At 37.8% G+C, this 26,164-nt stretch overlaps 2 protein-coding genes across 5 annotated transcripts; both read right to left on the bottom strand.

Moving 5' to 3' along the window:
* Positions 1-293: 293 nt before the first annotated feature.
* Positions 294-9,807, bottom strand: noc3l (NOC3-like DNA replication regulator). Its single transcript, XM_052570529.1, has 21 exons — positions 9,641-9,807; positions 8,545-8,755; positions 8,337-8,469; positions 8,094-8,251; positions 7,937-7,993; positions 7,629-7,759; positions 7,385-7,546; positions 5,414-5,507; positions 5,158-5,333; positions 4,946-5,074; positions 4,218-4,349; positions 3,853-3,933; positions 3,672-3,772; positions 3,515-3,587; positions 3,375-3,438; positions 3,222-3,293; positions 1,294-1,475; positions 1,089-1,217; positions 738-835; positions 576-660; positions 294-482 (listed from the first exon to the last, which is right to left on the bottom strand). Exons 1-21 carry the CDS (start codon positions 9,647-9,649, stop codon positions 339-341), a joined length of 2,421 nt encoding a protein of 806 aa, XP_052426489.1. The 5' UTR covers positions 9,650-9,807; the 3' UTR covers positions 294-338.
* A 229-nt stretch (positions 9,808-10,036) lies between these two features.
* tbc1d12b (TBC1 domain family, member 12b) lies at positions 10,037-26,004 on the bottom strand. Of its 4 annotated transcripts, none has more exons than XM_052571072.1 (15): positions 25,649-26,004; positions 23,016-23,787; positions 21,852-21,963; positions 20,842-20,898; positions 18,720-18,814; positions 18,106-18,188; positions 16,622-16,739; positions 16,312-16,418; positions 15,865-15,945; positions 14,337-14,422; positions 14,179-14,250; positions 13,735-13,863; positions 12,553-12,662; positions 12,143-12,401; positions 10,037-11,399 (listed from the first exon to the last, which is right to left on the bottom strand). In XM_052571072.1, exons 1-15 carry the CDS (start codon positions 25,650-25,652, stop codon positions 11,331-11,333), a joined length of 2,154 nt encoding a protein of 717 aa, XP_052427032.1. In that variant the 5' UTR covers positions 25,653-26,004; the 3' UTR covers positions 10,037-11,330. The 4 variants fall into 4 exon arrangements, with proteins under 4 accessions (XP_052427032.1, XP_052427033.1, XP_052427034.1 ...); XM_052571073.1 differs by having other exon boundaries at positions 14,337-14,419; positions 25,649-26,003; XM_052571074.1 differs by lacking the exon at positions 20,842-20,898.
* Positions 26,005-26,164: the final 160 nt, after the last annotated feature.

Here is a 26,164-nt window from a genome sequence, read left to right as displayed (position 1 = left end):
GTATATTTCCCATCGCTTCGTTTGGAACAGGCAAGTGTTTAGTGTGACGCAATACTGTTATTTTACTCAATCTAAGAACTCGAAACATGTTGACCTTTCTACTAGTGATGGTTTTCAGCACACATAAAGCTCTATAGGAATGTATCGTCAATATTGTGATGTCAATATTGGATTATTGTTTACTTGAAACCACTGAATCAACCGCATTCATCAATAAATAGTGTTGAAAAATGATCCATGTTTGGTGAAACGGCTACTTTCACATCAGTGCCTGTGATGAACTCAAAGACTGCTGGGATCGTGGAGCATTTATTTTACACAAACTGATAAAAAAGTTTCTAGTTCACAGTCACTGATGTCTCCGGCTCTGTGTGTTGTGACGTGAAGTCTAGACTCGTCTGCTCGCTCTCGTTTTGAAGCGCAGCATCAATCAGCGTCTTCAGCTCTGAATCTAAAAACGCATCACCGATTGTGAAATGTTCCTGCAACACAAGTGGAAGAAATATTTAGAAGATAAAACTACACGACAGACCTATTCAAAGCATTGTTAGTTTGACTGAAAATAAAGAAAAGACCTTTTTCTTTGAGGAAGGTCCTGCAACAGGAGGGTTAAAGGTCATGTCTTTAACACTGTAGTCTTCAAACAGCTGCACTGGAGTCCTGACAAACACAATGAAAAATAGTCATATCCATCTTAATCCAAATGAAGCAGTGAAAAGAGGCGGTGGTCTCCGTACCTTCTGCTGAGCTCCATGCTGAGCGCACCGGACCCTTCACTAGGAGCACCTTTCATCAGATGAGCTGCAAACTTCCTCACCATGGGGTGAAAGTGTCTCTGAAACAACAGCCTTCTGCTTCAGATACATTCATTTTGTCTTGCCACTATCACTAATGTCTTTTGCATACCTGTTCTGAACACCATTATATTTGAAGAATGAAAGGAAATGTTTATAATGTCTATGAATGTTTTGAATGAAATAATAAAAGGCGTTTTTTTTTCCTCTCAATAACTTACAGTAAGGTGCAACTTAATTTAGTTTATGTTTTAAATGCTTGAATCTGATCGTCAGTGAGTGAGTGACAGACACCTTCAGTAAGTGAAGCTCCCACAGTGCCGTGTTCTGAGGGTTGCAGTACTCGGGCACATCCAGCTCTGCCAGATACACACCACTGCCCTGCATTTCATTATCCAGCAGGATGTCACACTTAGGGAAGGCCTACACAAAAAGCACACACACAATTAAGTCATTCACAGTTCAGAGAGATGGAGGAGGAGCAGCGGTGCTAGCTCACATGCATCAGCGTCCTGTTAGCCGCCAGGATGCCCACGCTGGAGTCCGGCAGCAGGTGCAGACTGAGCGTGCTCAGTCTCTTCAGGAAGCCCTGCGCCCTCTGCAGAGTCACCTGCTTCCTGCGTTTGGTCAGCATGATGTCCAGACACTGCAGCACGATCGCCGTGTCCTCATTCCTTCCTCCTGCAGCCCATCCAAGACAACAGTCAGCTCCATCCACAAACAAACACTATTGCAGAAAACATTTACACATCCCGCCTGATGTGTTCAAGAGAACAAAACCTTCCCTTCCTGAGAAACTGACAGAGCATCAGGCATGATATTTCCTAAATAATATTTACTTGTGCAGATGAAATGACAACAAATGCAATCATGCACAACAAGCCTGGGACGTAATCGTAACAAATCATTTTAATGATATCTTTATAGAAACCGGTTTCTGCCACAGAATAAAAAGACTGACTTTTCCTCTCACAATTCTACTTCAGTTTTTATCTCACAATTTAGCATTTTATATTACAAATCTGACTTTTTTTTTCTCAGAATTCTTTTGCAAGTTCAAATCTCTATATTTCATTTCCAGCACAGAATAAAGACATTATAAAGGTAATTGTCAGAAGAATTGAGAGATAACAAATTCTGTTATCAAATGCCATTTTTTTTTATCCTGCGGTGAAAACAAGGTGTCTTAGACTTTAACTCAAACAATAAATATATTAGAAATAATCCAATATTTTAGACAGTAAACAGAGATTAGTCAAATGCACTATAAAACATGATTTGTCAGTCAGTCTTTTCTACTTCAACATTTCACATTTAATGTGTTACTGGCCATTCCTTTGTAATTATTTAAGAAATTTAGATGCAATTTCTAAAAATTGAAACAGATTTTTTTTGGCCAGCAGATCATGCATACATTTTCCCAAAGAATTCAAAAATCTGCCTCATTTGAGCATATCCTTTCTTTTTTGTGTGCATATAAATATTTTCTTCACATCATGGTGTTTCAAATCCAGTGCTCTTATGCAATATCTCAAAACTAGCTTAAAAATGCATGGAGGGAAACAGCTAATGACATTTGTGAATTTTATGTTCAGTAATAGTCCAGTACTTCTGCAGTTTTTATGAAGGTAAATTCATTTTTCAAAACTTCATTATTAATAATTTTGTCTTATTTCCAGTGCAAATCTCCAAAGACCCTTAAATCAAGTCACAGAATGACCTAAGAAGTCTTGTTTTGAGTATAAACTTCCTGTTCAGTTCCTCATGAAACAAGATATACCCCCCTAGTGTCACAGACGAGGCTTAAACCTAGTACCAGACTAAAATGTTTCAACTGAAAGAAACATGTACTGACTGATCTTAAAATATATCAGTGCCTTTGTTTTGTCTCAAGATGCACACCAGTAATGTTCTTTCGAAGGCATGTCAAGAAGGACTTCTTGCATGCTCTAAATGAACTATGGTCTAATCCTGGCTCAGTCTAAGCCCTGTCTGTGAAACCAGGCATTCATTCGTACTTTTAACATCTCAAGTGAATGTTTCTTAAGGGACACCTGATATGCCCCTGGTAATACAAGTCTATGGTGTCCCTAGAATGTCTGTCAAGTTTCAGCTCCAAACACCCCACAGATCATTTCTTATATAATTTAGAAAATGCCTATATTGAGTGGAAGCAGAAACGCACTGTTTTTGTGCCTGTCTCTTTAAATGCAAATGAGCTGCTGCACTCTGCCCCCTTTTCCTGAATAGAGCTGCACCATTACAGCTCGTACCTGCTGAAAACATCTGATTATCATGATTATTGTGGTGAAAATCATGCATTTTAAACCATTTTAGTTTAAACTCCTGATATATGGTTTTCAGAGGGTCATATTTCAATCATATTTGAAATATAAGCCAGTGTCGGTGCATCTCTAGAGATCTCACCTGCGTGCAGCGTCAGCAGCGTTTTGTATAAGTGGTTGTAGAACTTCAGCGGGTCGATGTGGAGGACGTCACCTGTAGCAAACACACACACACGTGTTTCAGCTCAGCATGGACGAGATGTTTGTGATAGCAGAGCTGTGGCGGAGCACTGACCTTGTCCTGAGAGGATGTGGAAGGATGTGAGGATGCAGTGAAGGCTCTCGCGATACGTCAGATCCTACGAGAAGAAAGACGGCGAGATGTTAATGTGTGAAGCGTGAGGTGAAGCAGGCGCTCCTGCTAGAAACACTTACACCTGATGTGATGAGACCGTACAGCACCGCCAACAAATCATCGAAGAACTCCAGGTTTATCAAGTGAGCAAACCTGCAGGAAACAGTGTGAACCACGTTAATCAAGAACGCTTTATTACAGTGTAATAACACTGGTCACATATCACGTGGCTCTTACTTCGCGAGGCCTTCTAAAACGGAGGGCAGTAAGATGGACTTCTGAGCTTTCTTCAGGATTCTGAAGTAGATGAGGAACACGATGTTCAGCGTCTCCGTGTGCTGGAATAAAACGATGGGCCAAAGTGAATACACATTACACGAGGTCCGGCACATTCCTACACGACTGGAGCAACACTCACCAACTTTATTTTCTTGTCCTTGTTCTCTGAAGCCTCAGCTTCTAGAAGCTCTTTCTGTAGCTTCTCCTCTGCTTTCTTCCACTGTTGAAGATTTGATCAAGGTCACGAAACACAAAGAACAAGTATATTATCAGTGGTGACTGAAGAAATGATGCTAACAATCAAGCTTTGCATCACAGGAATGAATTATTTAAATATGCCAATAGAAAAGGGTTATTTTAAATGTAATCGTTCTGACTCTATTTTTCAACAAATAAATGCATCGTTGGTGAGCAGAAGAGATTACTTATTGACCACTGACTCATATCTCTGCACAACTTCCAATCATTATATTTATGTGAAATATCGTTCAGCTCAGTTCAGACCTTCCTCTGCATCCTGGACAAATTTGTCCTCTTCTCCTTGTAGGACATGAACTTCTTTTTCGGCGCAGTATCTTCTGTATCTTTCTTCATTTCCACTTCTTTTATTCTCAGACAGAGAAGACAGTTCAGCACCTGTGCGTTCACAACACACCAGTAAAATATCAGCCATTCACAACTCAAAAATCATAACTTAACACATGGCTAAAGTCACAGTTTAGTAATGATACCATGACCCTTGCGGATTTAGTTTGACGTGAACCAATAAAATCAGAGAATTTATCAGAAGTGCAACTTCTCTGTACTATAGTGAACTATACTTTCTTGTTTTATATACATCTCATTTTCATTTGGTTGAACTGAAATTAAATATTAAAACAAAACAAAAAATACTATAATTTTAACTCAAATTATGATGCAAAGGGTAAAAATAACAGTAATTAAAAACATTATTAATAAATGCAGGGATATAAGAACTTTATAAAATATTATTTTAATGTGTATTAATATGTATCTTATTATATTTAGCTATATAATAAAAACCAATAAAACTACTACTACTAATAATAAAGTCAAAATCTGACCATGTTCTTTAATGGAAAGAAAAGACCAAAATGTTAAACAAGTTCTAAATCATTTCAATCTAAATCTCAGTGTTCATTTGGTCTGTTGGTTCTGCACAGCACTGACAGATGAGACAGAAGTGCTCTGAACTGTTAAGAGCTCTTTACCTCAGGTTTGACGTTGTAGTTCCTGCTCTTGACCATGCCTGAGATGACCTTGACCACCGCTAATGAAGCCTGACCCAGTTTATCCTGCTTCAGCAGTCTGCTGACGGCTGCACAACACATCTCCGACACCTGAGCACAAAACAACCACATCCAGACGCTGAGCAAAGCTCCAAACGTTGAGTCCTTCCAGCAGACACAGCTAGCAGACTGACCTTCCTGTCGGGGTCGCGCATCAGAGGCACCACCATCACTACGATGTTGTTGTGGAAATTGAAGTGTGGCAGAGCTACCAGAAGATCACAGATGCACCTGATGGCCACTTCAGCCAGACCTTTATAACTCTGAAGAGACACGGCCTGACTTCTCTTCTGCTTCTTCTGCTTCCAGTCTGAAACAGCATCAGATCAGACGAGGTGATGAGAACCAGTGGGCTGATGGGAAGCACAGAGCACAGAGCACTTGGTGTACCTTTGACTGTCTGCTCCAGATCTTCCAGGTAAAACTTATACTGGCTGACGAGACCCTCCTCGAACTCCCTCAGCTGCAGCGTATCTTTTTTCACCTGGCGGAGAACAAAGAATGCTTGAATGGGGCATTTATTTCTTGCATTTTAATATTGTTGTCTTCTTTTGAGTATGAGCATTCTTCACTCTCACTGTTAAAAACAAACAGGTCCGTTTTAACTTCTGTGCATTTATGCATGTACCCGCTGACTTCTCAAACTGAAATAATCAAAACCTTTCAAAAGATAAAGTGTATCTGTAGTTTTTTTTAATCATATTGAAGACTTTTAAAGATGTGCACAAATAAATTTAATACTGTATAACAAATCCAATCATACTCAAACAAACATAACTTGTCAGATTCTTGCAAAACGGTAACTGCAAATGGTTTTCACACATACTAGAGATAGACTGATAATGGATTTTACCCATACAATAATAGTTTGTTTAAAGAAAGACAACAAGCTATTATAATTTCTATATAATAGAGTTCAATAATAGCAGCCCAGGAAGAAGCTTCAAGGATTTACGTTGAACTAAATGTTAAATACAGGTTAGTATGCACCCAAAAATATCAACAATGACCAGAAAAAGCATTTGAGGGACAATGAAGGACATTTCATTATAATACAGCAGGACTCTTATTTTGAAAAGGGATGTAACGATTCACTCACTTTTTTTTAACAGAATGATATTAAAGACAAATTATAAATTAAATGTGTCCTTTTATTACTGCTTGGAAAAAATGCTGCACCTTTTGTTTGCTTCTATTGTCTTCATTTTTAAGTCACTTTGGATAAAAGCATTAGCTAAATGACAAATTTTAAATATAATGCAAATATAAAATTACAAAACTAAATTGATATTTTAAAACAAGCCCTAAAACAAATAAAAAACATAAAATAAATCTCTTCATATAAACAAAATAAGGCTTTGTCTGTGCTCTTTCCTTTTAAAATTAGAGGCAACCACTGCATTTTAATCATTATCCTACCAAAGATGTAGCATACATGCAAGTTGAGCAATTTTTTAAAATTAAATTAGATTGGATAAATTTGAAATTTGAAGCAAAAACAGAATGATTTGACTTCAGTTTTGTGAAACTATACATAAACAAAATCTGCATGAAACATCAGAGGAGCTGAAGGAGATGCATGTTCACTCTCTGCCAGCAGGTGGCGCTTAAAGGGTTTCCTTGGTTTCCACTGTAAACAAATCAGCACTGTACTTATGAACTTTAATATGCATTATACAGAGGCAAAATGAAAAGAAAAAATACCATCTAGACTTTTCTAAAGACAGTAAGTTCCCTTCAGACATGCATTCATATAAACTCCTAGCCCTGAATGAATCGTGATTGTTTAGCATCTCAACCGATTTGAATCGTCACATATTTGAATTGATTTTCATCCGGCTCGCGGTGAATCGTTACATCCCTAATTTTGAAATTTCTGTGCTTTAAAATCGAGATGCTCACTCAGAAAGAGATTAAAAATATGCATTCTTCCAACTAAGTTAAATATATTACAGTATAAACACCATAAAGTAAAGAATGCAATTCATCAGTAGTTTGCCATAAATTTGTGATATTCATTGCATGCGAATCGTTTTTAAATGTGCAATAGTGCTGCAGTGTGACTTTGAATGTGCATTAAATTTTTCGCAATTACGTTTTAGTTTTTTTTTTTGCAATCCTCCAAATTTAAGACCTCCTAAAACCATAATTTGAGATATTTTTAGTAAGCACAGGTGGGAGCCCAAAATGTTGGCCAGAAATGTGCCACTGCATTCATCTGTCTGCCATCAGAAATCCAAGCATTTCCTGATTGTTCTTGCAGCTCGGTTTCCAGAAACATGGACATGTTGCTCTATTAGCTTCAACATATTTTCATAGTGCACTCAACTCTTTTATGCACAAAGAAATCTAATGTAACACCTTCGCAGCTTTCTCCTCTTCCGTCAGCGGTCGGATTCGATATGACGGCACGATGTCCTTAAACACCTCCAGGAGGGACACCATGACTAGCTTTCTGACCGTGACGGCGACGCACGGGTCCGTCTCCATCAGCATCGCCCTCAACTCCTTCAGCTTCTTGATCTGCAACACACGAGGAACGTCATCACACATGTGACGACGATCCAGATCAAACCCAGAAGATGCCTGTGAAGGGCTGTCTTACATTGACATGTGGATCGGCGAGCACTGCAGACGACAGACTTGCCATGCGCAGTTTCTTCTCCGTCAGTGTCTGAGCGCGGCGCTCTAGCTGCTCCTGAGGAGTTAACAATGGAACGCTCTCGGGTTCCTCCTCTGATATTTTTAAAACAAAATCACAAATATATAGAAATGAAATAATACGTGTAATCAAACCTGCATGTCAGAGAACCATGAGCATGCAATTGTGTAGCTAAATTATCAAAATATAAACTTCGAGTTTGGAAATTTGGGTTAAAGCCATTTAAAGGTTTCAAGAAAATCCACACAAACCTTTACTGAACTCATCCTGGTCGATTGGTTCCTCCTCTTCCTCGGCCTCCGGAACAACTAGAGGAAATGATCAGACAAATTTAATCCCAAATCCTCCTCTGTAGCACCGCAGCATTCAGTGAAAGTCACGTGATCACACACACACACACACACACACCAGGTTTCTCCATGCTCTGAGGAATCAGGCCGCTCTTGTCTTTGATGGGCAGCAGATGAATGAGCTCCTTCTCTTCCTCCTGCTGCATCTTCCTGGGCATCTTCTCATACTTCTTCAGCGGCTGCTCGGATTTACGCTTTTTGGCATGTGCTGGAGCGCTGCATGAGGAAACATGATCACAACAGACAATCAGCAGATGACTACGAGTCTCCAAATGTTTTCAAGTGTGCTGCTGCTGGTTACCAGGATGAGATGTCTCGAGTCAGAAAGGAAGCTTTCTTTGCCATGGCTCTGATCTGTTCGAAGTCATCCTCGTCAATCATGTCCACAGGCAGAGACTCCAGGAACTCCTCCTCATCCTCCTCTTCTTCCCCGACTGTTATGATACATCAGTGTTATAAAATCTTCCGAACACACAGCATGAGAGTTCATATAAGACGGTGTCTCTCACCTAGTTTCTTCTTGTAGCGCTCCAGGGGTTTGAGGGTCTTATGGGAGACATCTGTGATGGCCTGCCGAAGTTTCCTCTGCTCTTTCCTCTGTTTCTTAGCGGAGCTCTGTTGCTTAAACTGACGATTCTTCTGCTTGTTTTCTAGCTTCAGATTGCTGGTCTTCAGCAATTTTCTGAAGCTAGGCTTCTTTTTCTTGTTCTTTTTGGAAGCCTTGTGTGAAAGATAAACAAAAGCACAGCTAATAATGCATGCTAGTGTATGCTACAATTATACATAAGACATGACGACGTCGGTCTTTACATGACAGATGAAGCAAAACAGAATATCATATGCCAAAACGTGACTTTCATTACCGCTTTCCCCCAGAGAGTCTAAATCAATTCGATTCGATTTTTAATGTTCCACTTTTTGAGCATGGACGTAAAAATGACATTTCCAACTTTATACATTTGTTATACATTTTGAATGCTTTGGTCCACAGACTTAAGTTTGGTCTCTTTTTAAAGCAGACACTTGACAGATAAATGCTGATTATATAACAGAAAAGATATGGAAGTTTATGAAACTATAAAATATAATAATTTAAATATTTATATTTTATATAAATATATTTTACAAAACATGTTTTACTCTAAAACTGCTAGAAAATCAAAACCGTGGCAGTTAACGGGTTAAAAACAGCAATAACTGAAAATCTGTATAAAATGAGTTACTTTACATAGAAATAAACGGTGTTCAGATTAAAGGTGAATATAGATTAGTACAAAGGAATCCCCTCAAGATATAAAATACTAATTCTATTCACTATAATATTAGGGACAAATGTAGTATAGTAACGTTATAATGAAACAATTACGCAGGGATAAAAAGTGTAACCTTAGTTTAATACAATACACTAGTACATTAGGATAAACAGTAAAGGTTAGACTAGTACTGACGAGACGAAGTTTTAACTAATACTTTAAAAACAAGGGTTATTTAATCTTAAACACTAATTTAAATGAAAGTAAAGCAGAGAAACGTGAAGCTAACAGAAGCTGGAGATATTAACGCTAACGTTACTCACTCGCGCTTTATATTTACATATTAACTTACCGGGCCCATGTTGATCTATGATTCGACTCAACTACCGAAGACGTCACAAAAGTGTCACGTTAAATCAGTTTAATAAATAAAATAAAAAGTGTAAGCATCCACTCTTCACACACGCACCACATGGACAGGAAGTAAACTACGGTGGAGGCCACATGAATGCAGAGACAAACGTTACGTTGCCCTTGTGCGCCACCTCGTGATCCGGAGGAACGAAATTATTTTATTTATTTATTTTTATAAACTTTCTGAATAACAAATTGCTGATGGATTGATTACTTCAAATTGTTAAAAATGACAACTATTATTATTATTTTTTTCTCTATAGGTCTACTGTACATATACTGTATAAAGTACAAAAGTCACGATGAATTTAAAAAAGAAACAACAACTATAATAGAAGTTTCAGATTTATTTACACATTTGAATTTTGTGGTGTCAAACATGTCATCTTTTTACAATGCATCTCCAACTGAAGTATGAAAACTGTACAATAAAACCAGGAGTGTGTAGAAAACAAACCAAGAATTAATGACACAATTTACATTATTCATCAATATACAACTTTAACAAATAAAAAAAAAGAAAAAAATAATAATAATTCTGAGACCCAATATTTACACATACTGGGTTTAGATCCATGACGAACAATGCATTTGGTCGAATAAGTGAACAGAAATCAAACATTACACATTATTTATTCTTATTATTTAACTGGCGAATGTCAGTTCATTTTAAGTACGCAACTCTCTGAATGCATTCTTCACATACTGTCTTACTAACAAGATCAAAAATTAGGCTAGAAGGGCTGCAAAATGATTCATTGCATTCAAGTTTGTTTACACACTCTGTATTGTGTAGTATATTTATTATGTATTTATAAATAAACACACATACATGTATATATTAAGGAAAAATATGTTAGATTTCTATCTAAAATATTTATATTTATATTATATTAATTATATAAACTTATATATATGTGTGTGCGTGTTTTTATACATACATAATAAATACACACAGTACACACATATATAGTGTGTAAACAAACTTTTATGTTGAATGCAATTAATCACAATGGTTTTGCAGCCCTAGGCTACATATTAGTGTTTTAAAAGAAAAAATATTTAAGTAGCACAATAAGACTACGAAAAATGCAATTATTCTTCAGCAAGAAGCAGCAAAATGCTTTCAAATATCTCAACACACTATATGCATTATTCCTGAATTATTAACTGCATCTGACATATTCTATTGCACTTTATTAAGGTCTTGTTCTACAAAACAAAACCGCTTAAAAAAAGATAAAATCTCAGAACCTTCTTTTTTTTATTAAAATCTCAAGTGCATTAAACAGGCTCTGAATGAATATGCTTGAGGAAAGGAGTTAATGGTACGTATGTCAGCACACTTCAAATGCACCAGTTCTCTCCATGAGGAGGAATATTAAGAAAAAGCCTGATGCTGGTCTCCGGTACAGTACATGACTAAGCTGGTGGAAGATTTGCTCATAAAAGGCTTATATTTTTAACTCGGACAAATGTGTAACTTCAGTAATACTGGCACGGTTACAAGGAAATCAAGTTGAGCTTTTTCTTCTTTTTCTTCATTTAATTTCTTTGAGCCTGTTTTATACAATCCTCTCTTCTAACCGAGGGTTAAAGTCAACTGGAAATATAAAAATGGTGAGCGTTCAAGAGTTTTTCACTGTAGGACTGCTGCTTTTTTCCATTTCTTTATCCTTTAGGAGGGCATTAAACACCTGATGAAGAGAAAGAGATGAGGAATTATTATCAGAAATGTTAAAGGAATAGTTCCTCAGTGGATCCTCTGCAGTGAATGGGTGCCGTCAGAATGAGATTCCAAACAGCTGATAAAAACATCACAATAATCCACACAATCCCAGTCTTGTGAAGTGAAATCAGGGGATGGACTTTTTCACTGGAGGAAGCTTTACTATGCATTATAGACTGGTATTTTGGCTATGGATTTAAGTTAAAACACATTACTAATGAATTTGTTTCTTACAACCACACAGTTTTTGGCTTCATGAGATGTTAACTGATGTTCTGGATTGGTGTGGATTACTGTGATTTTTTTTTCATCAGCTGTATGGACTCTCATTCTGACGGCACCCATTCACTAAAGAGTATCCACTGGTAAGCAAGGGATGCAATGCCAGATTTGTGTTCTCATCTACATCTTGGATGTCCTGAAGATGAACAGATTTACAACACATTTTCATTTTTGGGTGAACACCACACAAATCACAATGTGTTTGTAGAAGAATAAAGTTCCCTGTGAGCTACGCTCAAAATAAAGGGCTAGTTTCCCGAAAATATGAAAATTCTGCCCTTTCCACAAAACAAATTCATTTGACTAGATATCTAATAATAGAAGTTATGCAAAAGAATCTATGAAGAGAACGAAATGCATCAGGGAGTGTATTTGCATTTAATTCCCTGCCTGCATTTCACTCACAAACAAACTCCGGCGGTTGCTGACCTGTGTCCACTTCCTGTTGCCGCTGATCATCTGAGTGTTGGCGATGCAGCTGAAGAGGCGTTCGGGCGCCGTGTCCTCGGGGAGTCTGGTCAGGAACTGAGCGATGTGGATGAAGTCCATCTGCAGGAGCACGTCCTCATAGAGCCGCAGGATCCCGAGCCCCGTGCGAAACAGGAACTCCTCGCCGTCTCTGCAGAACACGTCCCACACCCGACACGCCACATCCAGCGGCAAAGACTTAGCGTACAGGGTGAAGATCCTGTGAACAGTACAGTAATGCATCCGGGTGTTTCGTTGAGTCTTCTGGCTTTGAATGGAACGCAGCTTCAGGATCTACACCTGAATGTCAGACTTCTGCTCATTTGATCATCTTTAAGATCTGTGAGAAGAGGTTTTCTTCATGTACTCACCAGTCTATGAGATACAGGTCAGGCGTGAGGCTGGAACTCTTGAAGTGATTAAAAAGTCTCGGGAGGTTTTCCTCGAAAAACACCTCGAACGCTGCAAAGTACTTCAGCATCTGACAAGAGAGACACGGAGCTGAAACATCTTACTGATTCATGCAGAACAATGTGTCAAGATCCACTCAATCGATCCGCCCAGAAATACAAGACAATTCATATGAAGTGAAATAATTACTAATTTGATGATGACTTCAGAAAATATCAATACTTAAAATATCCATCATGTATTTTTTTCTTCTTCAAAAATGTATTTATATTTGTGTGTGTAAATGTGTCTTCAATGCACTTAGCAAAATAGCAAAACCAGCGAGATGTCAAAATGACATAAAAATATTCAAAAAGTGTCAATTAACTTTCAATCTGCAAAGAAGTGAAAAGATTGGAAATTAGAAAAGAATGTGTTCAGAAAATCATCGGAGAATTGAACAAACAGTCGTAACTCGGCTGAGAGGAAGATGGGAATTGTGTCTTTGTGGCAGTTTTCTGTGAAATTACATCAAATATATCTATCATATGTGACCCCGGAACAACAAAACCAGTCATAAGGGTCGATGTATCAAAATTGAGATGTATAAAACACCTGAAATCTAAATAATCTAAATGGTTTATTAGGAGGACAATATTTGACTGAGATACAACTATTGTATTCCTAATAAACCATTTAGATGATCATTTAGCCATTTAGAAAATCTGAAATCTGAGGGTGCAAAAAATCGAATGTAAAAAAAAAAAATCTTCTTGGAACATGAATATCTTAATGATTTTTGGCATAAAAGAAAAATCGATCATTTTTGACCCATGCAATGTTCTTTTGGCTATCGCTACAAATCCACCCCAGAGACATAAGTTTGACATGCTAGAGCAAAACAGGGAATTGTTTTGGAATCAGATAAAAATGGTTATGAAAGCAGTAAGCAGCAATTTAGTAAGAAACAGATATTGGGTTTCATTCAAACAAATATGATGCAGGGGCCAGGCCAGTGTTATGTCTTGCCCCTCAGTTATATATCCTTAAAGCAAAAAAGATGCCGTTGCCAGAGCTCAACTTGTTTTGAACCTGAAACATTTCTTTAAAATGATGTAAATAATGGGAGCGTCTATAAACCGCTGCGTGTGGAGGGACAGTACCAGCTCATGGTCCACTCTGAAGAAAGCCATCTGACAGGGTTTGTTGAGGAGATTGGCGAAGGCGATGAAAGCATCAGCCTCCTCCAGGTTGAGAATCAACACAGCAGCTATGAAGGACATTCCCTGAACCTGCCGGCAAAATAAAGACATTTCAGAGCCGCTCTCATCATCGTCCACTGCCTGTGATGAGCTCAGGCCCTTCCAATAAGATACAGGATTAAACTAGAAGAATCCTACACACCATTACGTCACAAATTAAGAAACAGCAATGCTTTATTTAACTCACATTTACAGCTTTGCTTTATTACACGTCATGTCAAAGGTTCAGTAAGAATGTAATGCTTTTATTTAACAAGGATGCTTTAATTTGATAAAAAGTGACAGTGAAGATATTTATAATGCTACAAAGGATTTCTGTATATTGAGGAATAAGTGATCACTCACATATCCCACGTCAGGTCTGTAGCAGGTGTAAGCGCCCAGAACGCTGTGCAGGAGGTCATGGTACGGCCCACCCTAACACAAGAGAGCAACGGTAGTCACTAATAATACTTACAGTTATCCTGATACCCTAACAGTGACAGGAAGAGAGCAAACAGTACCTTCTGGAAGATGAAGAGCGGTGGAAATGTGCGTGAGATGTCCAGTTTGATCAGATCCAGACTGGACTCACGGTCGGCACTGTCTGCTGGAACAACCACAGCATTAGTCGAAACTATCTCTATTGCTCCTATATCTACATCACAGTCGTCCTGCGATCCTCTCCAGTGGATAAACAGGCGCATCTGGTGTTTTTAGTCTCAGAGGATCTGCTCAAGTGTGCTGCTGGAGGCTAACATCCAGCGCTGTGATGAGGGCCAGATGTGTTTGTGTTCTGACTTTATGAAGAACCAGCTTTATTAACAGATTCATTGAGACAGTTCAAAGAACCTAGCGCGGAGGCTAATAAAACAGCGTTTTATAGAGTACACAGCTGGAAGGCATGGTAGAAAACAAAAACAAGAATTAGCATGTGATTAGTAAGACTGGGCTTGAAGCACTGGAAGGAAATAACCACCATTTCAATAAAACGACCGGAGAGAACACACACACACCATTACTACATTTCCCTACCGATGAACTTCTATGAGACCAAGACCAAAACTGAACGCAATTCAGCGAGTTTACAATTACCCACATATGGATTGCCAAAAACAAGTTTCAGACTGATTCACTAAGGAAACATTCACATTGTGAATTAGCTCATCTGATTCACTGAACCTGAACAATAAACTTCAGTAGGGCTGAGTGTTAAAACCCATTCAAATTTACACTGTTTCGATAATAAACCTTTTTACCCGAATTGTGAATCAGCTCAACAGATTCAATCAACCAGGCAAGCGAACCAAGTGTGAAAGCACCCTTGAGAATTGGTTAAACTAATTCATTAAACCAATTTCTGTCAGTTTTTTAAATTACTGGCGTATAAGCAGTGTATTTTTTTTGTAAACATTCAAATCCAGGCAGATTCGCTAGTGAATCATTCAGACAAAACTATGAATCAGCTCAACTGATTCACTGAACCAATTCATACTCGGACTGAATTTTTTCTACTGATTCACTGAACCATTGCAGATTTTGTCAGTTTGTCATTACTGGAAAAAATTAGCAGATTGTTCAAAACAATTCAAATTAAGGCTGATTCACTAATGAATTATTCAGACCGAATTACGAATTGGCTTGACTGATTCATTAAACCAATCAATATTTTGTCAGTTTACAATAACGTTATAAGCATAGCAGGTACTAGAATGGCTAAAGGATCATTCTGACTGAATTGAGATTCGAACTGATTCATTAAACCAATTTCTGTTAGTTTACAATTACATGAAAACCATTCAAATTTAGACTGATTCGCTAGTGAATCATTCAGACCAAATTGTGAATAGGCTCAACTGATTCACTGAACCTATTCAGATTTTATCATTGCCATAACTAGATAAGCATAGTGGATTATTAAAACCCATTCAAACTCAGACTGATTCGCTTCTGAAACATACAGACTGAACTTGAATTGGCTCATGAATCATTCAGATCGAGATGTGAATTAGTTCGAGTGATTGGCGTTTCTAAATGTTCCGGCGGACGTACCATCTGACTCCATCTCACTGCCTGTCTCTCTGAAGCTCTTCCAGCGCTCCTTGGCCCGCGAGAGAAAGATCTCGTACAAATCTGAGAGGAACATGAAGGAAAAAGGGTTACAATTCTCAGACAGCATATCTTAGTTTTAATCATAAAAACGTAAAAAGGCAGATGAAATATCTGGTCTGTATGTTCGATTTAGCTTAGACTTTCCCTTTTGAAGATCCTTAATGCAAAAATCGTTTTCTTTAGGGAGCGTCAGAAATAAACTCATCCAGATTTCATTACAAAGAAGGTTTCAGAATGGTTTCAGGCGGACCTGCACAGCGCAGTCTTGTGAATACTGCATAATGACACACTTCAGACAGAAAGTTAGCCCAAAAGGGTTAGTTAATCCTAGGCTTAACCGCATCTTCAAAGGTGAAACATGAAAGAGAGAGTAAAACAGTAAAAAACCTGAGGTTATGTTCATCTCATTCCCAATGGCCAGACTCCAGACTTTGCCCCTCACGTTAGGCGGAAGACCCTGCCACCACAGATCCCTCACACGCCGCGTGCCACGCCTGAAGAAACACACACCGCAGAGAACAGCGAACAGAGGCTAATAAAATGAGGGTTTTTGCCATAAATGCATAGGTATTAATATTTCTAGGAACTTCCTATTGGGAACAAGCACTATGCTGCCTACATAAGCAGCTCTAGTTATAGCAATGTGTTTCTCATAATTATCACTGCAGGTTGTGATAATGAAGTGCGGCTGTCTCACATGCTCTCCCAGTTGGGAAGGATTTCGTTGTTCCAAACCACCATGGCATTAGCGATGCTTTCCTCCTGTTTAAATCTTTCCTTCATCTGCTTTTTCTTCTTCTGCGCCTCCTTCAGCTCTGTGAACAACAGTCATATTAAATCACATTAAAGTTTAGCAAGGCAGAGTGTGCTAAAAGTATTCCTGACTAAATTAAATCACACGTTTCCACTTTAATGACCACCTTGGTCTTGGCAAGGGAAAGATACACTAGTGGGAGAACAGGTCTGGGTCACATTCATGCAAATCAAAGCTATTTTTAACAAAAAATAAAGACTATTTTGCATTATTTTTGACAATATTGCATATTTCCGCAAAATTACTGGTAATGGTTGCAGATGGTTTATTTATTTATGTTTTTTTTTTTTTTTGAGGTTTTAATTCCTATTATTTTAAGTTATAATTTCCAACTGTATTGACTGTGTTTAGGTGATATTTATTTTTTTTCATTTGAATCCTAAAACCACCATGATTGTAATGTATAAAACATATAAATATGCTATTATTATTAACATGTTTAATGATATTTAGCAATATTTAATCCAACGTAACACATAAAAACTCGGTACACTGAAAATATATAAATAAATATACAGTATAAATGGGCAGACACTTTATTTTGTGTTCCTGTGGCTCAGTGGTAGAGCATTGTGTTAGCAGCGCAAAAGGTCATGGGTTCGATTCCCAGGGAACACAGATACTGGTAAAAAAAATATATATATAAATACATATTTTATCCTGAATTTGGATAAAAGGGTCTGCTAAATGCATAAATGTAAATGAAATTTTTCACTCAGAAATGTTACAGATATTTACAAAGAAATGGCAAGTAACATTAAATTATAATGCAGTTCAACAGTGAGTGCTCTCTCTCATGTCATATACCGTATTTTCCAGACTATAAGTCGCACTTTTTTTCATAGTTTGGCTGGTCCTGCGACTTATAGACAGGTGCGACTTATTTATCAAAATTAATTTCACATGAACCAAGAGAAAACATAACCGTCTCCAGCCGCCAGAGGGCGCTCTATACCGGTCTGTGCTCCTGTAGTCTACACTGAAGACATAGAGCGCCCTCTCGCGGCTGTAGACGGTAATGTTTTCTCTTGGTTCTAAATAAATGCGACTTATTGTCCAGTGCGACTTATATATGTTTTTTTCCTCGTTATGACGTATTTTTGGACTGATGCGGCTTATACTCAGGTGCGACTTATAGTCTGAAAAATACGGTAATATCTCGTTTTGGTGCATAAATCTATTTAATTACTTAAAAATTTCAGCTATTCATACTTGTAATTCAGAATTTTTTGTGATATTATATTTTGCACACAGAGGAAAAACTCATACATTTGGCTCGAAGGCCTTCGTCAGTGTGTAAAATTAAATGAAGTATGACATTCTGAAGTGGAAAGACTGAGATAGTATCTAATGTTTAATAAATGTACCTCTTTTCTTGGCCTCTGCCACCATTTCATCATACTCCTGACGGTGACGCTGCGCTTCCTCCTCTGACTTAGCAGGGAGGTTCCTGAGGAAGGAAGCCAATGATTTCAGTTCTTACAACAACCGTCAATTAAATGTCTCAGAAACACAGCCTAGAAACCTGTAAGCACTGACACGTTTGACGAAATTCACTGAGAAGTGTCTGGAAGTTTATCTCATGGTTTGGCTGACACGCTCACATTTCACTGCTCATTTATTCTTCATAAGGACTTGGGGACTGAAGAGACTTGCGTGGCGAAATACAACCCAGCCTGTGCTAAGTCTTATTTATAGGCCTTTGTTTAGGAAAGACGAGCCTCTCGAGGTTTGCATCGCAGGGCAATGTATCCTGAGCAACTTGCGCCACAAGTTCGGAGAGGGACAGTACATATACCTGTACTCTCCTGGAAGAACCGAATCTTACAGATGAATCAATGAATGTTTTTTTCCCCCAAAGTTTTGGCTTTCCAAAAACATTCTTTTATTGTCAACAGATATTTCAAAAAATGCGGCTATAGTCCACTTGGAACAAACCGCTTTTATTTTGTGTCAGTGAACAGTTTTATGGGCTACTCACGCGGGACGGTCCTCTAATATGAGGGCTGTGGTGGACAATGGCTCGAATTCCAGGTTCTTCCGTTGGGCCGATTTAGACACCTTGGCCTCGTACTCCTGCGAGAAGAGCAACAGGTCAGGTTCAGCTGAGGCTCGTGAGAGTTGAAGATGAGAATATGGAGGCAGGTGGCAGACGTGTGAAGATGAAGCGCAGGGGTCAGTGCGTGTGATGTTTACAGTCACAGAGAGAAAGGCTGGTCATGTGAAAGTTGGGTGCTTGTTCAAATGAGGAAGTGTGAGGACACCTTAACATTTCAAACCCTCGTGCTGCTTTAAGGAATTGTGTAAAAACCACATCTAACCGCAGAGGTGTTTTCCGGAGAAGGGTTGGCCTGGCTGGTGCGCTTCCTCTTCTTCTTCCATCTACAGCACAAGCTGAAGACCAGTTCACATTACTGACTGAACAGCAGCACAAAGACTCTTCCTCATCTGTCTGAGAAGCTTCTACAGATGTCAATGGACAATATGTGAATGGGGAACTTTTTCAAAGAAATGTGGGTGAAGACAGGAAGCAGTCAGAGAGGAGAGAGGAGAGGATCGACTGGTGTTTATCATGCACAGTTGAGCTGCTTGATACCAGAAGAAGAACATTTGGGGTTCACACTAAAGAGCTGCAGATTTACATATCCAAAAACATTTCGCCTGGTTCACTTGATTTGTTGGTTTGTCCCCATTAAAAAAAAGGAATAAAATAAAAAAAAATTAAAAATTAAAAAATTATATATATATACATTTTTATGTTTATTTTTGCAGCATATATGCTTAAATTAACATTTAATATCTAGTTTAATATTATATTTATATATATATTAAATTATATAATAATTATTTATGTTGTATATAATAATAATTCATAACTTATTTTATTTTACATAATAATATAATATTACATATTTTAATTATATATATTTTACCTAACCAAAATAATAATATTTTCAATACGTTACATTTGCCTTACTATTTCTTCTTTAGAAAAAACAAATAATAAAAAAAATAATAATATATGTATAAATATATATATATGTAAAAAGTATAAAGGTACATTTGTATAAAGGTACATTTTTCTTTACAATTTTTTTCTTCACCTTTTCCTTTAAAAAAAGAACAGTTACCTAATTTATCTAGCAAACCCTGATGATATCATAATGAACTAACTATAAACAAATCTTTTAGAACATTTCTTAATGTATTTAAATTTATAAACAATATATTCATTCAATGTCATAACTTTATATTCCATATAATGTTCATGTTGTCCACAATACATTATTTAACAGAACTTGGTAAATGTAGAAATTAATCGTTTGTATCGTTTGTATTAATTAATGCTGTAAATATATTGTTAATTGTTAGTTCGTGTTAGCTGTTGCAATAACTTTCACCCAAAATGTTAAAACTCCATTTAACTTTCTTCTATAAAAGCAAAAAAAAGATTTTTAAGGAATATTCACAAAGCTATTTTCCATACAATAACCCATTTTTAAAAGTACTGCAATATTTTCCTCATACTGATACTGTACATATATTCTCAAATATAATAATAAAAAAAAAATCTATAATTGTTTTAACTGTGTTTAATTTCACAAAAAGGAAACCATTTATTGCCTAAAAAACTAGAGACAAATAACAAAACCTCAACTTTGCAAAAAAGCAACTGAAATTTACCAGCAACATGAAATATTTTCAGTAAATAACTACTTAAATTTTAGTCTGTTGCTTGCGCAAAACTATCAGACAACTTTACAAGAATAGAGTACACAAGTCATATGACTATGATGAGGTTGATAGTCCTGGTCACGTATGATTTAACTATGGAAAAGAGCAGCGTGAACATTCTTCAAAATATCTTATTTTGCATTCCACAGGAAGACATGTCATACAGGTTTAATATGACATACGCATGAGTAAATGACTTTATTTTTGGGTGAACTAGCCTTTCAACGCAGCAAATGTTACAGCACAAGTCAAGCAAGCACGTCACGTGACGCGAAAGTGGCTGAAATGACTGATGGGAAGTGAAGGCGTACGGCTCCGTGCACAGAACAGACATGAAGGAGAGCTCATTTAGAAACCAAACGTCATACCCCTGAACTTAAGAGATTGGGTGTAGATACAGATGTGAGATTGCCCGGGTTACCTTCCTGAAGAGAGAGCAAAAAAGAGAGAAATACAGTACATACAGCAGAAATAATGGCCTGGCCTTCAAAACTGTGCTGACTGAGGAGGAGCTTCTGCCGACATGATTTAGTGGAGCGATAAGTCGTGACAGCAAGATCTGCTGTTTACCGAATGGCCTTTATTCTGCCTGGATCCGGTTTTTCTTCTTATTTGTGTGTAGTTTAAATCAATAAACAGAAGGAACTGAGCAGTTTGGCTGTTAGTAATCTAAGAGAGCCGTGTGTGTGTGCGGGGCAGAGATAGCGTGAGGCCGTGCATTAAATAAAAACATGAAACATGTGCGCGTTCACCTAAAAACACATGCTGACCTCTAAATGACCTTCTTGGTCTTTCTTCTAAACACACAGATGCACTAATATCCTGGGTGTAAATGAAGCCGGCTGTACTCTACACACTGCAGCCGAGCTTGATTCAGCACACTGTCTCTCAGAGATACTGTAGGGTACAGGAGCTTGCCTAAACCACACAAGTGAAACTTACAAAAAGATCTGGTGAGATAAACTCAATTGTTTCTGGTTAGACAGCACCAAAAGCAGAACTGTTTAAAACCGACCTATCTGTTCTCACAGTTTTGATCAACTCAGCTCTGTCTAGTGTTTTCGGTTTATTATTTAGTTCACCACTGTTTATGCTTATAATAGGTGCATAATAACTACTTAATTACCATAACACTTCTGTTTCATAAGATACTGTAGGTCTTGATTTATCGATTTGATTGGATCTTTAAAACTTACTGGTGTGAAAGCATTGATGTTTTTCTTTCTGTAGAATAATGTTCACTGATAAATTGTGCACAATAAGACTACAGGAAATTATTAAGAGGGTTTTTTGTTCACTTAGCAAAAAATAAACAGCTAGTTAAAATATTGATAAAGCAGTTCTATGAAGACTCGATCTGAATCAGGTGTGAACTGACCTGCTGAATGGTTTTGGAGTCTTTGGGAGGACCCTCTCTCAGCGGGACCTTTCCAAACAGTTTCCATCCTGGTGCACTCTGGGCCTCCCTCTGCTTTCTGGAGAACAGACTTCTGCCAAAGACATCATCACAGAGCATCTGTTAAACTGCACTGACACTGTGTGCTGATTTTGTCTTAACAGCGTGAAGATAACCCTGATTGTGAACGTCACGGACTTGAGAAGCACGCCACTACAGCCTGTGAATGGAGATAAAGCACAGGCTAATTCTGCAAACCGTGAAGCATGAAATGTGAAAGAATGTTCCTCTTTTGCAGAAACAGCTGTTGAGATCTGATCTGATCTGCAACTGAGCTGAGCTGTAACGCGCGTCTTAAAATATGAGGAAATTCATAACTCAAGCTTCCAGTCAGCTCAGTAGCCGGAAGGAGACAGAATCTTGGTCAAAACCTGTTCACTTTCCAATTGTTATGTGCTGTCTTTTGAGAAGTTTATTCTTTTTACCATAATACATTGATATTATAAAAAGACAGACCAGCTAAAAATTACAAAATGTATTATTAGTGTATAAAAATGTACATTTTTCATGCAGTGAAATTGGATGTTGATTTATAAGATCTATGAGATTAAAAAAAGGCTAGAAATTCTATGGTACTTTAATATTCCTTTTTAAGATGAAATATATATAACCATGCACTTTTGAAAAAGGACGGCTTATTAAATTCTCCTTATGCATTTCATGGAAACATAAAAAATAAAATGTGTGTGTGGGGGGGGGGGGGGTAAAATGTGCCTTTAAATGAACAATAAAAACCATTTAAGTAATAAATTAATACAAAAAACTATTCTACATAAGGTTTAAAACTAATATATGACACATGAGATAATGAACATGAAAAGTTGAGGTTAGCTGAGGTTGTAAAACGAAACAAATGTCTTTAAAAAACACTATTTACCACACACACACACATACACATATAACAAAACATAAGTACACGAGTGTGCATCTTTTAAACTCTATTTCTTAATCATGAACACTCTTGTTTGTCTTTAAGTCCATTTTGTTCATCTAATTAACTTTCTCAATATAATACATACAGTACCTGGGAATTCTGGTTCTCGTATTTAGCTAAAGCAGTATTTTTCATATGTAGCATAACAATACCTGCTGAAGATCTCCGAGATGCCCTGTTTCCTCTGGCTGAGAGTCAGATCTGCGACAGCGACACTCAACGCTCCAGGGATGTTGTCCGGGGTGCTCTGACGTCGACTGATCTCATAAGTGTTCCTGGGTTTCAGACTCCCGTCCTCGGGTCTATCTGATGAGGAGAAGGTCTCGTCCGGACTGAGAGGAGCAGAGTCAGTGTTGAGGAAAGTGCTGGAGGCAAACGTCCTCAGAGAGAGACCTTCAGAACAACTTCTGGTCTCGTTAAACGCTGAGTTTTGGGCATTTGAACAGTCTTCCGAGCGAGTAGTCCTGTCTTCAGCTGCACCAGAAGCAACGCCATCCAAAGCACCACCTCTGGAGTCTGCCAACAGTTCTCCGTTTGCAATCACACAGTCATCTTCTGAATTCAAGCAGCTTCCTGCAGGATGAGATGACTTAGGACGGTCCCGCTCGGTCACTGCATGTCCATTTGGGAGCTGAGCGCCACATGGCTGGTCACTGATCTGATCCTGTACTTTATCACATGACTCTGGCGCCTCGTGGTCCTGGCCTTTCTCTCCCGGAGTCGTTCCAGTATGGGAGAACATGCCGTGCATTATGTTCTCCTGGCGGTCTATAACATCTGCGATGCGTGGAGGTGGTCTGCCTTGCTCAGCACCCCTGCCTCCAGAGGAAGACGACTCCACCATCAGCACCACAGGTGAAGCTACAGAATGCCCACGATGCTCGGAGATGTCTCTGCTCTTTTGGACCCCGCTGGGTGGATAACCTAAAATAAACCGATTTGAAAATATATGCAGTGAAATATTTTGCATGTTTCAAATCCTGCTAAGCAGTCTACCAAGAAGACTGCACTTTAGAGCATGACAGACATGTTTGAAACATTTGATTCATTGTTTTGGGTCGTCGTTATCGTAGTATTTTAGGCATTAAAGATCATTTCTTTCAGCTTTGTTGAACATCATAATCACATTTAGAAGGTTTGCGTTTTGGGGCATGACAGAACACTCCATCCAAGCACTGATTCAGTATTTTTAAGCATCGTTGGAATCGTTCAGTTCAGAGTTTCTGAACATCAGAATGTTTTAAATACATTTTATTATATTTGCGTTTGTAACATTCAAATTGAACATTTGATTCAGCATCTTAAATGAGCATCAGAATAATGTTTGATTCAGTAATTTGTTGAATTATTTATTCCATTTGGAATGTTAAATTGGAAAATCCAATTTATTATGATTTGAACATTATTACAGATTTTGAAATGTCAACATCACAATCACATTTACAATGTTCAGTAATTTGGAGAACATTTTGGGATACGGGACATAATCACATCTGAATCCTTTGATTCGAATATTCGATTCAGCTTATCAGACACTCAGAATTAAGTTTTGAATGTTCAGTTCAGTACATTCTTGAATCATAATTCCATCTGGAAATTTCTGATTAACCCGTTTTTGAACAACATGCTTCAGAAAGTTCGATTTCTGTATTTTAAAGCATTGACAGAGCATTCAGTAGAAACATGCGATTCAGTCCTTTTTTTCCATTGTTGTACTCAGAATTTATAATCGTTTAGAATATTCTGTTTAATATTTTGAGCATCATAATCATAATCTTGTTCGTGACATTTGATTCTAACTTTGGATTCAGCAGCTAAGCAGCGCATCAGAATCAATATAATTCAACATTTTGTTGCATATATTCCATTTGTAATATTAAATCGGTAAATAAAATTCCGATTTCATTGAACACCATAACAGGATTTTTTTCTTAATTCAAACATTTAATTCAGCTTTGTTGAACATGATTTATAATCACGTTTAGAATGCTGTATTTAGTAATTTAGTGCACGATAGAACATTACATCCACACATTAGATTCAGTAGATTAGGTGATCGTTGAACTTGAATATTTATTAAGGCTTTATTTATTTATTTATTTTCAAAACTTTTGGAATATTTTATTTAGTATTTTTGGCTTCATACCCACGTTTAGAACATTTGGTTCAAACATCTGATTCATAATCAGGTTTGTAGCATTTATTCTTCTAGAGAATATTCTTATTATTCCATAAATAATATCTGTGCAGAGAAAAGTTGTGTTTGTATATTAGTGACAACCCTGAGAACATCCACTTATGGAAATTAGACAGTTTGTTATATTTGAAATATTATAATTAAAGAGTAAAAGAAAACTCTGTTGATCTGCTGATGAATATGCGATTGTTTTCAATGCTGTGTCTTATTTTCATGGCCGTGTATGCATACACTGACTTTAACTGACCAATACAAATCTGAGAGAAATCTACCTTACTGGAATAATATTGTGGAGAACGTTCCATGGAAGAAAGTATGGTCCTTGCCTCATAAGCATCTCTTTACATTAGATTCAGCTCAGAGAAGATGAGCATCATCATCATCAAGTTTAGAACGCTTGATTCAGCATTTTGTGGCATGACAGGCGAGTTCTGATACATTTTGAATTCAGAACGTTCTGAAAGCATGTAAGAAGCCCATAAACAATGTCTACGTACACCACTGAATAAACACACATCCAATCCTGCATTACTGTCAAAAGCGAATAATATAAGAGCAAGTGACTGGACAGTAGCCTACAGTACATACCCATCGGCCGCAGCCCGATTCCTGATAGCAGACCAAATGACCTCTACTGTAGTCTTCTTTTAAACCATCCAGCGAGGAGTGTGTCTATCTCAAGTTTGCTCTCATTTAAAGGAAGTATATCTGCACAGGTTCATCCTCAGGTTCATCTTCTCCATCTCTTTCAGAATCCGAAGCGCTGCTGTAAGATCAGTTCAGTGTTGTACTCCGCTCTTCTTTCACCATGACGCCTATTCACACCGTCCTCAACCATATTAACACTTGTCCGCGAAAACATCAAAGCTTTCCCGTCTCAGACCGGTAGATGACCGAATCCTGACCGTGATCCGAAGCCATCTTGAAATTCCAGTGACGTCATTCGACGCGTTCCTGACAGGCGGGTGCACGCGCCGTCTGCTGGATGTATTCAACAGCACACAATCAGAAGATGCAGGATACACAGAGAAATATTGCACTGTACATGCACAGCAGACACGCACGGATGAAGTGATTGCTCAGCTACATAATAATTGTGCTTCA

The sequence above is a fragment of the Carassius gibelio genome, chromosome B12 (assembly GCF_023724105.1).
Source record: "Carassius gibelio isolate Cgi1373 ecotype wild population from Czech Republic chromosome B12, carGib1.2-hapl.c, whole genome shotgun sequence".
Classification (NCBI taxonomy): Eukaryota; Metazoa; Chordata; class Actinopteri; order Cypriniformes; family Cyprinidae; genus Carassius; species Carassius gibelio.
The sequence above is the reverse complement of the archived record's forward strand: the minus strand, read 5'-3'. Positions and strand labels throughout refer to the sequence as shown.

Bases quoted from the DNA above. Each gene is read 5' to 3' on its own strand.
- tbc1d12b (XM_052571072.1), bottom strand. The intron at 14,423-15,864 runs GTACGTCCGCCG...TGGTTGTTCCAG, and splicing joins CAGTGAGATGGAGTCAGATG to CAGACAGTGCCGACCGTGAG. The intron at 13,864-14,178 runs GTGAGTGATCAC...TTTTGCCGGCAG, and splicing joins ACAGACCTGACGTGGGATAT to GTTCAGGGAATGTCCTTCAT.
- noc3l (XM_052570529.1), bottom strand. The intron at 7,994-8,093 runs GTGTGTGTGTGT...CATTTCCTCTAG, and splicing joins TCAGAGCATGGAGAAACCTG to TTGTTCCGGAGGCCGAGGAA. The intron at 3,588-3,671 runs GTAAGAGCCACG...TGTTTCCTGCAG, and splicing joins GTTTTAGAAGGCCTCGCGAA to GTTTGCTCACTTGATAAACC.